Source organism: Accipiter gentilis, chromosome 1, assembly GCF_929443795.1.
Source record: "Accipiter gentilis chromosome 1, bAccGen1.1, whole genome shotgun sequence".
Lineage (NCBI taxonomy): Eukaryota > Metazoa > Chordata > Aves > Accipitriformes > Accipitridae > Astur > Astur gentilis.
This window is the reverse complement of record NC_064880.1, coordinates 32,246,822-32,261,628: the sequence shown is the minus strand read 5'-3', so window position 1 is coordinate 32,261,628 and position 14,807 is coordinate 32,246,822. Positions and strand designations below refer to the sequence as shown.

Below are 14,807 nucleotides of genomic sequence, written 5' to 3'. Positions count from 1 at the left end.
GTAGAGAAGCAGGAGAGGTAAGAATGCAATATATGAACATGTAGGAAAACACAAAATTCCTACAGTCCTACAACTCAGTTAGACCCCAGTTATAGGCAAAACCCCACAAACTGCCCTTTGATGTGTTAATTGAAATCTAGCTTTCCACATGGTCCCATTTTCTTCTCAACATAAGGGACACTAGCTGCTCTTGAGAAAGAAAAAAAATTAAATGCCTGTCATACAGTTTTTCCTTGCTTACTTCAAGAACAAAGGGTTAAGACAGGCACTGAAAAAGCATCCAAGGGATTAGATAAACAAATAAAAATGCTTATGTATGTGTATATGTGTGTATGATAAGACAATTCCTAGACATCTTTCTCTTTCCACTTGCTGCAACACAGACAAAAGATGGTGTCAAGCCTGTTAGGCCTCCTTCCCCTCTCTTCTGCTGCAGCTTTCAGTAGGCACAATGCTTATTAGTACCACAACAAACAGGGATTTTGTAGTTCAAGTGAATCACATCTTCTGGGGTGTAATTAACGGCTAAATCAAAAAAAAAGGTCATAAGTTAAGGACTCAAACTGCAAACCAACCCAGAAAGTAACAGCTGATACTAAAACATGCCACAGTATGCAGAGATGACATTGACTCTTACCTGCACCTAATCAAAGAAGCTCAAAGATCAAACCAGACGCATTTCATCTCTTGCTTGTAATTTGCTCTATGGCAGTCCAGAAGTGTTTCATAGAAGTATTAACAATCACAAAAACTACAGATGGAAAAGAATTCTGCACGTCCTTCAGTTAATGCAGGATTTATCATTTTGTATTCTTCACTCCTTGGTTCAGTATCAAACACTGGTGGTTTTAGTGGTGGATCTTCAGTCCAGTAGCTCTCAGTACACTGGAGTATTCTTCATTATGGCCTGGCAATGTTAGCTTTGCTGATTTTTCTAGAAGGCAGAAGAAGTTTTTTTGCTGCACTGTCTCATTAGTGTCGTAATTCTCCAATAAATATCAAAAGGTTTGGATTCATTATTCTTGCCAATTTTAGCAGGAAGCAGTTACTGTCCACTAATAATAAATATTTATATTTGCAGAGTTGTTTTCTCTGTTATGTTACATCTTGACCCATAGCTGTTCTTTTCACAAACAATCCATTTTTGTTGCATATTTGTAAAAGTCAGTACCAGTATGCAGATACTGTAGCATATTCAGAGGATGTCCTGTTGCTGTCTGGATAGATGTACAATTTAAGTCCTCCATTATGACCTTATTTTGAGATACCCTCTATATCCCATCTATGCTATATTTCAATCCCCCCTTTTTAGAATGTCTCCAATTTGTTGGCCCCATTCTGGTAATGAAGTGTCTCTAACTGAATGCTTTCAGTCTGGTCTGACAGATGTATGCCAGGATGAATCTAGTATCATAGTTCATATATTAGAGAAAAAGATCAAAACTGCATCCTCCGCAACACTGATTAAGGGACAGCTTGAATCCGTAAGGTATTTCAGGGCATACTGCTAAAGATATTGCCTGTAAGAACAGGAAAATTGAATCTATTGCTCATAGTATAAAAAGCCAAATACTGGAAATACTCAGCACGTAGCTTGAAACACACTAGTGTGAAATGAGGCAATGAAATGGTCTCACTGTGCCAAGCTGACTATCTCAGGGTGGTGACATCTAATACCACAATGCAGAACTTTGCCCAGTCTTGAGCAAAACTTCCAGTACTTTCGGACCTAAAAGGGCTCTGTCACCTTACACTACTGTTATACTTCCTTCTGGTTTGATATACATCAAATTTTTTCACTTCATTTTGGAAATTATTCAATAAAATCCTTTTCTTCCCTTCTTAAGTTCTCTCTACCATGTGCACACATTTCTTCAGGAGTTTTCCTATTTGCAATCAAGAAAGCTCAAGTTCTCAGGGAAGATCATTGCAAAGAAATTCCAGGGCCAGCTTGAGTATGAGTCTTATTTTACCATTTACAGTGACAGAAAAAATTCCCTAACATAGACAACAGCCACTGTTGAGCTTAAAGCTACAAGGCACCACTTGATCTGAGAGTCAGCTGATTTTAAGTGTGCAATCAAATACAGCCAGGGAAAAAAGTGACTGACGTGTCAGAGCCTCCTTAATTTGGAAGAAGATATTACGCAGCACACTGAAGCACCCATTATGGCTGCCATTACTGCATATATGTATAAGCTCAGCAGAAGGTGATCTCCATCGTTCTGGCAGGAGGCACCCAGACACTATTCAGAGAAAGAACAAGTGCCTCCATGTCATTAATCGAGCTGAGAGAAGCAATCAGAAGTACAAAGTAGAGATCCAATTTCATAGGGAGAGGCTGAATTAAATTTCGGACTACTCTAACAAGTATCTGGGGAGCTGCAGGAAACTATTATGCAATATAATTTTATCTACAGGATTCATTCTCATGCAAACACATCAAGGAGTTATTTTCTTAGCTGACATCTAAACAGCCCTATCAAAAAGGGTATGCTAGTCTTACCTGGAAGATATGTAGCAACAGTCTTCAATCCATGACTTGTAGGCAACATACTGGCCAAAGAGCCTCTATAATGTTGCTAATGTCCACAACACACTACCTACTGAGCAGTGGATCAGTGAAGACTGGGATCCCAATCAAAAGCCTTTTTCCTTCTTTCATAAGGTGCAAGATACCTCCCAGAAGTGCGTGCATGACAATATCTGCTTTACAAATGGCAAGACCTGAGGATAGGCAGCTAATACAGAACTGAAAAAGAGAGGGGAAAAATTAAATGGTGCCTGAAGGGCTTTAAAAACTTACTTAGTTATAAATGGTGGGCTTTATTAATAAAAATCAAAGAAGCTTTACCACATCTGACATTCTTTGATGAGTTTCAAAAAAATCACAAAAAACAAATGCTAACCACAGTTTCACAAAGAATCCAAACTCATCCTGAGTCTACCTCATTCAGGTACAAAGAAAATAATCTTATACAAACCTGTAAAGCTGGTGACTAACATTAATACACTGCTCGACAGGATGCTCGCAGCAGCTATTATTGGCTATGGATGTCATTCAATGTTATCCTCTTTCTATGCTATTGCATTGATGATGTGCTGGCAGAGGCTGTATTTTATACATTAGCTTTCCTAGGAAAGCACAACTGCACCTTAGGGGTAAAATCGTGATCCTACTGAAGTCAGTGGCAAAGCTCTCATTGTTATAAATAGGGCTAGAATTTCACATTACGAGTTATTGTATGGAGAGATGTACTAATCCTTTATTCCTCATCTGTCTCTCTAGGGAAAACTTATTCTCACTTTTGCAAAATCTTATATAAGACTCAATGCCAACACATAAAAGAGCATATCTATCAGACCTGACCACTAAAAGACAATGCATCTCATTTTCTGCCTTCCAAAGATAGATTCACCATTCATATTCAACTGTCACAGAAACAACAGTGAAAGCAATGCGCCTGTCTCAGATGATGGGATTCAGTCAAGGTTTAAGGATCCCAGGGAAGCAAAGGGAACATAGTTTGCTATCAGATATATCAAGTGTATTTGTTATTCATGTACTTAATAAAGCTCACAGACCTCAGGAACAGCCAAAATTTTTGTTTCATTGCCAACAAAATTTAACCTTAAAGCACTAAAATCAGTCATAAGGCTTATACAGACAACTCTGTTTACAATTTGCATTTTTTTTCACAGAAAGTCCTATCCAATTTTCCTATCAGACAATTCTACTTCAGGTAGTAAGGGTAAGTGCCTAGTAACACACACACAGGGCTGTTTTAGCTGCTTGCATGCTAACAACTAATACAATTGTGCCCCGCTTTTTATTTTAAATGGAGACTACCTGCTTCCCATAATAATGGTCCTTCATTAGAGGACATATTTCATCATGATTTCTATGATACCTACCCAAGTTCCCAATGGGAGTTGTACTTTGGATAATAAATGTAACTTCTTTGTTCCATGCAGATTTTGGGCCAATTCTATCCCCTTTTCACTTATTCCAGTCACTATTTTGATCTTCTTTTTGATGATAGTACCACAATACACTCATAAATTCATATGCCAAGTTATTAAAAAGTAAAAAAAAAAATAAAAAAATCCAAAGAAGTTGTAAAATATCCTGTAAAACTTGTTCCAAATCAGGTCTTTAGATCCTCAGGGCTAAAGGATAATCCATAGCCAATTGCACATACTCATTTATTTATAACATTATTTAGAGGCAAACAAAATAGTAGCAAGATATTTCTGCACATTAGTTTCTATTTTTTTATGTATTTCTGTATTGTTTCCTGAGCATGTCTCAGGCATGCATAAAGCAATACAACTGCTGTCTATGCAGTTCTAAGATTTTTATCTGCATGGAGCCGGGAAGGAGCAAGTCAGCTTGCTTTGTTTTGGAATTTTTGTTTTACACACACGTGCACACAAATATGGGTACTTATGCTTGAGCACACAACATTAAAGAAATGTTTCTTTTCTGTAGCTTCTGAGACAGAGCTGAACCATGTCCAAAGAGAACTCTGTTCTCACACAGTCAAGCTTTGCTATTACTGTGGAAAGAGCCATTGTTCTAGATGACCCATGTTTTATTTCTGAACTTTAGCAGATCCCTTAAATACCCCAAAGCTCATTCTTGGAGAGCCTAGAGATAATAGAGCAGGATACTGATGCTGATTTATTATTCTTTGAACAGGCAGAGCAAGGAGCAGAAGACAAATGGGCAGTATCCTCCATCTCTGAGAATACACAGCATTCTTCTCTGCTAGCTGTGAGTCTTAAGTACCAAAGTTACTACTATGCATGTTATCATATCACTCTCACTCTAACCCAACCATGAGCTAACAATGACTGAGATGAGATTATTATTCACTAGTATGGGACAATTTCTTAGACAGCCTCACAACCAATTACAGTCAAGCAGCTGTACTGAACTCCAGGATTGCAGCCAGGCCCTGTTTGCTGATGTGACGGGTACAAAATATCCAGATTGTTAGAGAATCCTTTGTTTTTAAGTGGCTTTAGTGGTCCTTTATGATGGTGGTTATCCATGGCTCTTGTTATTTGGTCCTGATCCCCAGCAATGACAAACTGTTTACAGGATAGCTTCTTAGGGTGGGATTCAACAATCTGAAAGCAAAGTCTAGATAGGTTTTTTGGAGAAAAAAAGTTACGATTTCTCTTTTATAGAAGCTTTCACTTTTCAGTACTGTCATTCCAAACTCTAGCCCTTCTACCTCCATGTGGTAAAGAGTAAAAGTAACCCTTTTGGCAAGGAATGCTGTGGGGCAGTGGAAAAAAAAGTCCATCTGGGGACCAGGACACCAATAACTGAGACTAGCACACATTCAGAATAACCCAGGAGATCCCAGACTCTGGCTCAAAAGAGCAACTGCACTGTTATTACAAAGTTCCCATAAAGAGAGTGTGAATGCAGAGTTCACAAAGACATTAGCTTTTTCCTGCTTTACAGGATCATAACTAAACTGTCACTCTCCCTTAATACAAGCAAGTAGTTACTGCTATGAATAAACTCAGAAATGCTACTTACAATCTTATGTGTCTAATGTTGGGTATATTAAGTATAATATTAAATCCCTAATCCCTGTAAGTGATTATGGGTATTTTTCCACATAGCACTTCCTGAATGTAATTGGCAAATTTGATTCATGCCTGATTTCAACATGATTTTGCTTTTGCATAAAAATCACAAACAAATCCCAAAACATTACAGGTCTCAAAAATCTTGTTAAATACTACCTTAGATTCATGTCTGATTTCAACATGATTTTGCTTTTGCATAAAAATCACAAACAAATCCCAAAACATTACAGGTCTCAAAAATCTTGTTAAATACTACCTTGTCCGTACAGACTGTGTACAAGATACTTGTGAGATCTACACAAAAATGCTGAAATGGAAAGGGACTGAAATAGGCATATTACATAGAGGTCCCACATACACAGTAAGATTTCTCTTACACTTCTGATACAGTTTTCTGTCTGACCCCCAGGGCAAACTTCTCATGACCACTATCTGCAGGAAGAATTTACTGTCAACATATACTGTACACTAGAGGAAAAAAAATGAGCTCAGACCACATTCACACCAAACCCACAGCTCCTTAAGACACTCATTTTCAAAATATTTTTGTTCAGTAACATGAGCTTTGTTTCCAGTTTCTTTATGGCAGGTCAGTAAAATCAAAATGAAGGCAGGCTTGCTAACCACTCAAAGCACTTGCCTTCTTTTTAATTTCTCCTGGGAATGAAAAGTATATTCAGCTTTTCCTCCTTTGGCACTACACTGCCCTCATGGAAGATTACTGAAACATGAATTTGTGAAGGCTGTTTCAAGCAGAAGCATGTTCCTATGTATAGGAATGATGTTAATTCCTGTCACTCTGAACATCCAAGCGAGATTGTTGTTAAAGCTGCTTCTAAAGGACCAAGGGAATTTGTGCCATTCAGTTCAATGACTTTCATCACCTCTATTAGACTAAACATAAATGTAATATAGCCAAGCCAGATTCCAAAGGTTAGTCTTTCATTTAGGCAAAGTACTGGAGATGCAAAAGCTGTGCAGCATTTACAGAAATCTAACATGGATTCAATAAACCAATTGAACACGAAAGGAACATCCTTTCTAAATGCAAATTATTCAGGTGCGATTTGAGTTCCTTAAAGGTTACTCTTCAGTTCCCTCTCTCTGTTTAATAAATGAGAACACAGAACAGCTTAGTTTCCTTTTTCAAAATTCTTTGTATTAAGTCATCCTGCTGCTTCTATCACAGGCCTTTTCTATAAGGAGCAGATACAGGACAGAAACAGTCCAGAGTCTGTGATTGCTGAACACCAACATTAATCTTTTACTAAAGCTCTTCTGAGTACTGAAAAACTAATTTTAAAAAGCGAGTCTGACAATGCAGCAATGCCCAGACATACTTAAGCTGCAGGATTTTCTCTTTCCTTTTCATTTTGCCAAAAGATTCCACATTTTCCTATCTGGAAGAGTAAAACCACAAATACGAAGAAGGTTCTAGAAAAAACAGCCCAACAATACTTGATATTAAACTCATCAAAGTGTCAACAGATCTACCTGAACTGGTATGCACCATCTCTGCATATGTATGAAATTTCTTTATGATGAGATCATGTCTTGAGTGAAGTTGGTGGCAAAACTTTTACTTGGTTCCTGTGGGTCAGAACAATATTTGTTATATCAATTTTGAGCTAGGGTCTTAGTAATTGTGGTAAAGAAAACTATTATGTTATATTAAAAATGTCATATTAGAGATGCTCTTTACAAGAGGCACTATAATTGTGTATAAATTAAACGCTACATAATAGTAGCCACTGACTGGGAAGCTGTTGTGGGCCCTTCATGGTATTGGCACATTCATGAGAGAAACCCACAAGTACATTTTATATATAAAATTTGCATTTTGTATGGAAATTTAATTTCACCACAACTCACATAGCAGTATCTTCTGAATTAACAGCGATGACTGAAACATCAGGGTCTTCAGATGAAGAAAAAGGCTGAACGAAAATGGCATTGAATTCCACAAGAAAACAAAAGCCAAATGATACCGCTGGGAATTACTGCTACCTCCTGAGGTAGGTATCTCACTGAGATTACTGAAGGTGTATCTCACTGTTAAAGACACAGGGAGGTGACTTCCACTGGAGAAAAAAAGCACTAGCAGTTTTGTGAATACAGGAAATATTTTGCATTTTCCATGTTTCTTTTTATACAAGATTCAAATGAAACATAGCAACTGGTCACACAATGTTAGATTTTAAGCTGGAATCATGGCTATATTTTAGACAATCACTCAGTTGGATTTCATATTTCTGTCTCATCTCAGCTACATTCTATATTTTTTAATTGTACCAAGGTCTCATCCATTATATATTAATGGTAGCACACATGAAGTAGCTAGTGTTTTGAATGTTGTGGGTGTAAAATAGACAAATAACAGTAAGAAGTTCAATTAAGAAAAACAGACACATTCTGTTTTTGATCCTGAGCAAAGACAGCACCCAAAATAGAGAATTATAATAAAGACTGATAATAAAGTCACAAATCAATACCTTCAGCATACCATGCGTAACTGAAAGCAGGATTCAGTCCTCTCCAAGAACACGTTAGGAAGTCCCACATAAAGGGCTAGATAATATAACATTTACTGATTTTCCTCCTAGTGGAATAAAACAGAACTTGCTTGCTTGCTTTCTATCTACCACAGGCAGCAGAAATACACTTGTATGTCACATATTAGGCACTGGACCCCAGAGATCTTGACTCCATCTACAAGCTGCTGAGAAACTCCAAGAATTTAGCAGGTGTTGCAGAACAACAGACAAGAAGTCTATGGCTAGGGGCAGGCTAGTAACGGTACCTTTTAAGACAAGCGCCACTGCAGTCCTCTGCCCTAGTTTAATCAGAAAAAGATTCTTCTCATCATCCTGCTGTAGCATTGTCAAGAAATCCCCTTTTGTTGTAAAACTGTCCGTCTTAGTCTTACACCAGTTGGAAGGAAACTGATAAAACTGGTTTTGAGCTAGAAACAAATAAAAAAATACTCATTTCAAATTTTAATGTAAGTTGCTAACTCATTGTGGTTTTGTAACTCACCCATGGCTGACTAAATTTTAAAACCTCAAACTTTGTGTGTTTTAAGTTCTCATAGAAAATGAGGGCACAGTCTCATTTTGAAGCTCACATAATAAGGTAATGACTTTTTTTTTGACTAACCAATCAGTCGCACATGAACTGCCACTGTACAAAAGCACTGCATGTTGGATGCAATGACTAGTACTCTGTCGCTTAACATAGCTACAGTTTTTTTGCACCCTGTTAAGTTCTGTTCCCAGCTATTTCACCTACAAAAAAATGGCTCTTGAAACACACTATAGGTACTCACAACGAAAGTTTGATACGAAGTTTATAGAAAAAACCTATTTTTCCTCAAAACAGTCTTTCTTCTGCTGCTATCCACTTGCTAGATAGCCTTCCCTTAATTCAAAAACCACCAAGAGTTTTACCTACCTGGACTGTAATCTATCTGAACAATGAAGCATTTGCTTCACTTAAAGCAGAGCCAGGCACTGGCGCAGCCCTGGGCCATACCTGGCCTGCCAGAACAATACCCATCAGACCTCACAGCTCGTTCAAGGACTCACCTTCCTGGAAGACCTTGGTAGCTGGGTGGGGAGATGGCACCTATGCTGCACATGCTCCACAGCAGCAGACCCATGCAGAGAGAACCAGGAGTGAGGCACGGCACCCAGCAGGCGCAATGGCTGAAGCCTCTGCTGGCAGAGAGTTGCGTCACCACTGGCAGCAATGTATGTGTTTAGCCAAACTGGCATAATTGTTGACCAGACAGGATTTCTCCCTCCCCACCCCACATTTTCAGGTGGCGAAGCACTCAGCAAGCATTTCTTCAGCTAGGACCTATGCAGAAGACACAGAATGCTGTCAAAATAAAACACTGAATCACCAACGTAAAACCTCGCTTTTTTAAGAAGGAGCTCCTACTATATAATACTGGATTATACAAATTTATCTACAGTGAAAGTGAAAACGCCTTTTTGTAATTCTGATTCTCTGTCACAGCATTTTGAATGTCAAAGTTGCCAAACAAACAAACCAAAGTGTGCAGAAGCTCAACAGAAATAAAAAACCCCACCAACCCATGTACTGAAGGGTGGTATAATATGCCAACTGCAAAGGTAAGTTAGTACAAATCTTCTCTGATAATATTTATTCAGAGAACTGACAATTTCCAGGCAGACTCCCACAAACTCACACTCCTTACTCCCTGAATAATAGCTAAAACCCAATTGAAGAGTAAAAATTCACCCTTTCTAAGGCTTAACCTAAGCTTCCTTCCTTAAGTTGCTTTTCTGTTCCCTCCCCCAAAGTCTACTTGTTCTCCCTCCTCTGCACAGAGTGAGAGAGTACACAAGCTATCCTGAGTTTTGATGCCTAGCAGAGACTGAAACTTGCCACTCTATATTTCTTTTAATAATTTTTTTAATTAATTAATTTCTGCTTGTCATAGGAGCTATGATTTTCAAAAGTATGTGTAACACAGGCACAGCTTTGGTTCTGGTACAAGCACTGTTAAGAATGAAATCATTCAGGTCACCAAAGCTGCATACGAGTGTCCACTGTTCCCAGATTAGGGCTTTAAACATTCACCTCTATATTTAGAAACCTAAAACCAAATGGCCAACTTTCCTGATGACTCAGCACCCATACTGACTGCAGAAGAATGTGGATCCCCAGCAGGCCCCTTGTATAAAAGTGCTTAGAAAGTCCAAACGTGAACGTTATGGCTCATACACTTTTCCAGACCAAAACCTGAAAGTCGATTAATAACTTTCCTTTTACTTCTCATCCCATACTACCATCGGTTTTAGGAAGAACTTCTAAGCATGCAACCTTTCCCTTTTACCTTATGTTAAATGCCTCTTTAAAGAGTTTCTTTTTTCTCATGCCTGGATTTTTTTTTTATTGGATGCCAGCCAATTGCCATTTCTCTACCTCCCAGCCTGCTGATGTTCTCTATGCTCTTGTTTTATTTTTATACACATGCACACATATATGTACGTACATAATCTAAGCCCTTTAGGCTTCTCTTTGGCAATAACTATTTTGTTGTGGTTTTGTTTTTTTTAAAAAAATAAATCAGTGAAATACTTAGCAGCACTCTCAAGAGAGATAAAAAAGGTCGTTCTAGTCTCCTTGGGGAAAGTTTGCACGTTCATTGCTGATCTCGCCTAGTAAGCTGGGGATGAAAACCAAGAGGCCTGAAGCTGTCACTGTTCATGTAGTTACATGTGGAGATTTATGTTAAACTTTGTATTTATTCACTTTATGAATACAAGTAGTAATACTTAGATAATGTAAGTAATATGTAAGTAATACTTCCATTCCACTTGGGAATCTCCAAAACCTTTATTAACGTAAATCAGAAAGTAGGGTAGCTGGAAACAAGAACGTGAAAATTATATGAATAATCATATCACAATGTATCACAAACATACATATAGTACATCTACTGAAAAAAATAATGCTGGTAACAGAGCAGATAAAACTGTCCCATTCTTGAACTCACAGATGGCAGGAAAACCCACTGGAAACAACACTCAGTTAATATTTACCTGCATTATCATCAGCAATTTGTGGCTTTCAAAGAGTGTTATTACGTTTGTTTTCTTTTTTAATCTGATGGTCTGATTTAGGAAAAGGAGAATAAACAATTGTGAAAAAAATGGAAGCCCAAGGCATAATGTAAGTTTAAATTATACTGCTCTACTGGTACTTCCTTAGAAACACATATCAATATGCAAAATCTTTTGGTAATGGAATAACACAATTTCTTTGAAATCTAAAAAGATAGGGAAACATAAGTATACATTTTCACCTCCTGACAATGTGTTTTAAAAGCCTTTTTTTCCCTTATTGTTTTTTTCAATCTTCACAAATTTTGTTATTTTGGATTTCAAAGGACTGTTAAGTTTAAGAATAGGCATACTTTCTCACAGGTACTTTCTCTAGTATTTGAGAGAGAAACAGCAAAAATGAACATGTCTTAACCATTTTATTGTAAATCACTTATCTTAATCAACCATGCTTATCTGGTTGGTTGTCAAGTTTCATAATACTTACTACCCGTTAGAGCATGTTGTAGGATAAAAAATTCTGAATATCCTACACTAAAATATAAACACAGGTATGTCGGCATCTTAAAGCCAAACAAAATTTCAGACCTTAAACAAAGTAAGAGTAGTGAACAAAACTACTGTCTCTGTGCAACTGATTTTGAATTCAATTTTTTAATGATTAATGTAGATGTTCTGACAGAATATTTTTGTACTTCTATGGTTTTATTTTTATTTTTACAAGGAATATTAGGCACCAGTTAATCTGGCTTCTAACTGTAAGCAACTAATTTATATCCTGAAGCGACTCCATAGACTTTAAGAGTCTTCTGGACTTGCATTGACATAAACTACATTGGGAATCTGGGTCAAAGATACAAAGATTTTTTTTCTTTCAGATTTAACCCTGAGGCCTTTTAGTAACATTAATTGTTTCAAAGTAAAATAAATATTTACTGTTCCTGTTACTCTGCCTCAAGCCAATTGATGCAAGAAGAAAAGAGTGTGGTTTAGTAGTTTGTTAAATATCTTAAGTGATATAGTAATACTTACATGCTTTGCAGACTGTGTCATGCAGTTTCCTTTTTCATCTGCTTTCATTTGTTATTAAAATATGTACATGCAAAATAAAAAGAAACTAAACCCAAGGTTCTTGTTGAGTATATCGATTCCTTGTAAACTTCAGTAAAATAAAACATAGACTTATTGCCAGTGTGATTTTGTTCTTCTCTCTTTGTATAAGCTAGCTCAGACTGTTTCCAATTTAAAAAATAGACCTTATTTCAGAGTTTGGTAACTCTCACCAAGTATTTATTCAACTCACTAATGTTCACTCTTGAATAATAAGATGGAATGTTTATCTAAAATAATATGATAAGTGTGTTTGTCATAATTTTTATCTCAAAGCAAGTCATGCTCAGTGACAATCACAGCTTTGTCACACCTTCTTTTACTAACACAAACATCTTTGGTTGTTAGATCACAAAAATTTAAAAAGGATTAAATGATTGATTTTGAACAGCATTGTGTATCATCTTTGGGTTTAGCTCAGCCCCTGTTTAAACAGGCTTAGCATTGTCATTGAGAATGACACTCATTTATGCCAGGGATTAACATGCTAGGGTCTCTCTCTGTGAAATCACAGCTCCATTCTAAAGATGCAGCTTCTTGCCACTGTTAGTTTCTCTTCATTTTAAGTAAATGCACATTTAACTACAGGCTGCACTGGTAGTTTGTGGGGATGGAGATTAAACCTGAAGCGAGCGCAGAAGATTCAACTCTGCTCCACTTCAGAGTAAAAACTGTTTCTCAGGATTGTCACCCACATGCAAGTGCTGGAGTGCAAACCTCCTCCTTGAAATGCCTCACGCTGCCTTTTCACTTCTCCACCCACCACTCTTTCTCATCCTCTCACTGTTGAGTGTAATCAATGTCATTGGAAACTAAGCTGCCCGATTCCTCAGAATGACATCTGACTACTGTGCTTAACGGGGTATGCAGCAGAGCCATTAAAAATGGCAAAGCTTTTCCTAGTGTACAGTAAAAGACTAATGGTAGGTTCGAATTCTCTAAGCCCATCTGCTAAATCCTATGCTGCACAACAACCCTTTTATTCGAGTTCAAAGATGCAGCTCCTCCATTTAAAGAGCACTTGTTATTTGGGAGGAAATGGAGGCTAGAATGTGCCTGACACTAAAGCAAGAAAAAAAAAAAGAATGTTGGCTCTGCAATGAAACCCTCCAATATAGCCAGTCTGACCCAAGCATAATTAATCAATTGTATGCTCTTTTAGCAAACCAGTTACTTTTAATCTTTGACTTTTGGGTTGTCCAAATGCCAGTTTACAGTGATACAGTTACACTTACAGTTGTAAGTGACAGGAAAGTGTGGTAAGACTGATGTCTCTCTCCCTCTCTCTCAGGCACTGTACTGAATTTGTCATTCTATATAAAATACTAACTGCTGTATGATTGCTACAGGACCACATGTTGTCATGCCAATTAGTAAGTACTCTATTTTTCTACTTTCTTCCCTTCTATCTTTTCTTAATTTGGTAAACTGTGCCTACTAGACCCATTTTATATTCAGGTTTATTCTCCATCTCTACTGCTGAGCAACATTAGGATCTCACAAAAGGTAATGGAAAGCTTGTACGATTGTTGGTGGGTTTTATGAGAGGCATTTTAAAATATTAAATATGCATATTTTCCCTTTCACACATGTAAGAATCAAACATGGAAAAATCTAATATTAAATGCATTTTTGGTAACTCACCGGTCTTTTAGCCTTGTGAACATCGTGATTCCTTGTGTTTTTATAGGGCACGCTGTATATATTTATCAATGTAGGTTTGTTGCCTATCAACTTGACTAATTTACCTTGCTTTTTGTACCATATAAAGGAATAAACTAGACCTTCTAAATACTAAAGCATGATGTTATAGACCATCCTCACATTTTCTATCATTCATTTCCCTTACCTGCCTTCATAGGAAACTTTTTCTTGTCTCTAGGAATTTGCACCATTTATTTCTACTGCATCTTTTTTCTAGCTGAACAGGACACATTATGGAGAAGACTATACACTGGATTTAATGCCGTAGCTACAGAGCATTCTATTTTTACATCACATTTATAACTACATAGCATTCTATTTTTACATAATTTTTATAAATTTTAACATGTTGGTTGTTTTTATAACTAGCAGCATACACCAAGTCTGTGTTTTTAATGAACTTAAGTGTTCATTTAGTATCAATACACAGGAATGCTCAGATTATTCTTTAAGCATTTATTAAATTGTATATGTCATCAGTGGGTTTTAGCCATCATTAAACTAATTCACTTGCTTTCTTAATCTTTCATGTTCCCTTCAAAATTGTAGTAACCTGATCAATAAAACATCCTCTGAAAATGGGACTATCTTGTTGCTAACTCCTTTTTCACAGTAGCAATTGGCAAGATACCTTTGGCTAACATTAAGTATACGAAGCTTTGTAACACGGCTATTACGTTTAATATTCTTGATGACGTACATTATACCTCAAATAACCTAAATTTTCAGCCTCTTGGGCGAGTGCTCCTCTGCAACCATGAGAGTGTTTTAAAATAATAAACATATTCC

At 37.1% G+C, this 14,807-nt stretch overlaps 1 protein-coding gene across 5 annotated transcripts in view; it reads right to left on the bottom strand.

Annotated features, from left to right (window-relative positions):
* Positions 1-2,592: 2,592 nt before the first annotated feature.
* Positions 2,593-14,807, bottom strand: part of METTL8 (methyltransferase 8, methylcytidine) — a 41,968-nt gene continuing 29,753 nt past the window's right edge. For 2 of the 5 annotated variants that reach the window (XM_049814148.1, XM_049814192.1), the window contains one exon: positions 2,593-2,752. In XM_049814148.1, the coding sequence (XP_049670105.1) occupies positions 2,600-2,752 (153 nt within the window). In that variant the 3' untranslated portion in view covers positions 2,593-2,599. Of the gene's footprint in view, positions 2,753-7,104; positions 7,201-7,482; positions 7,663-7,842; positions 8,210-8,410; positions 8,573-9,194; positions 9,469-14,807 lie in introns of those variants that run through there. The other 3 variants (XM_049814165.1, XM_049814174.1, XM_049814183.1) reach the window with 3 other exon arrangements.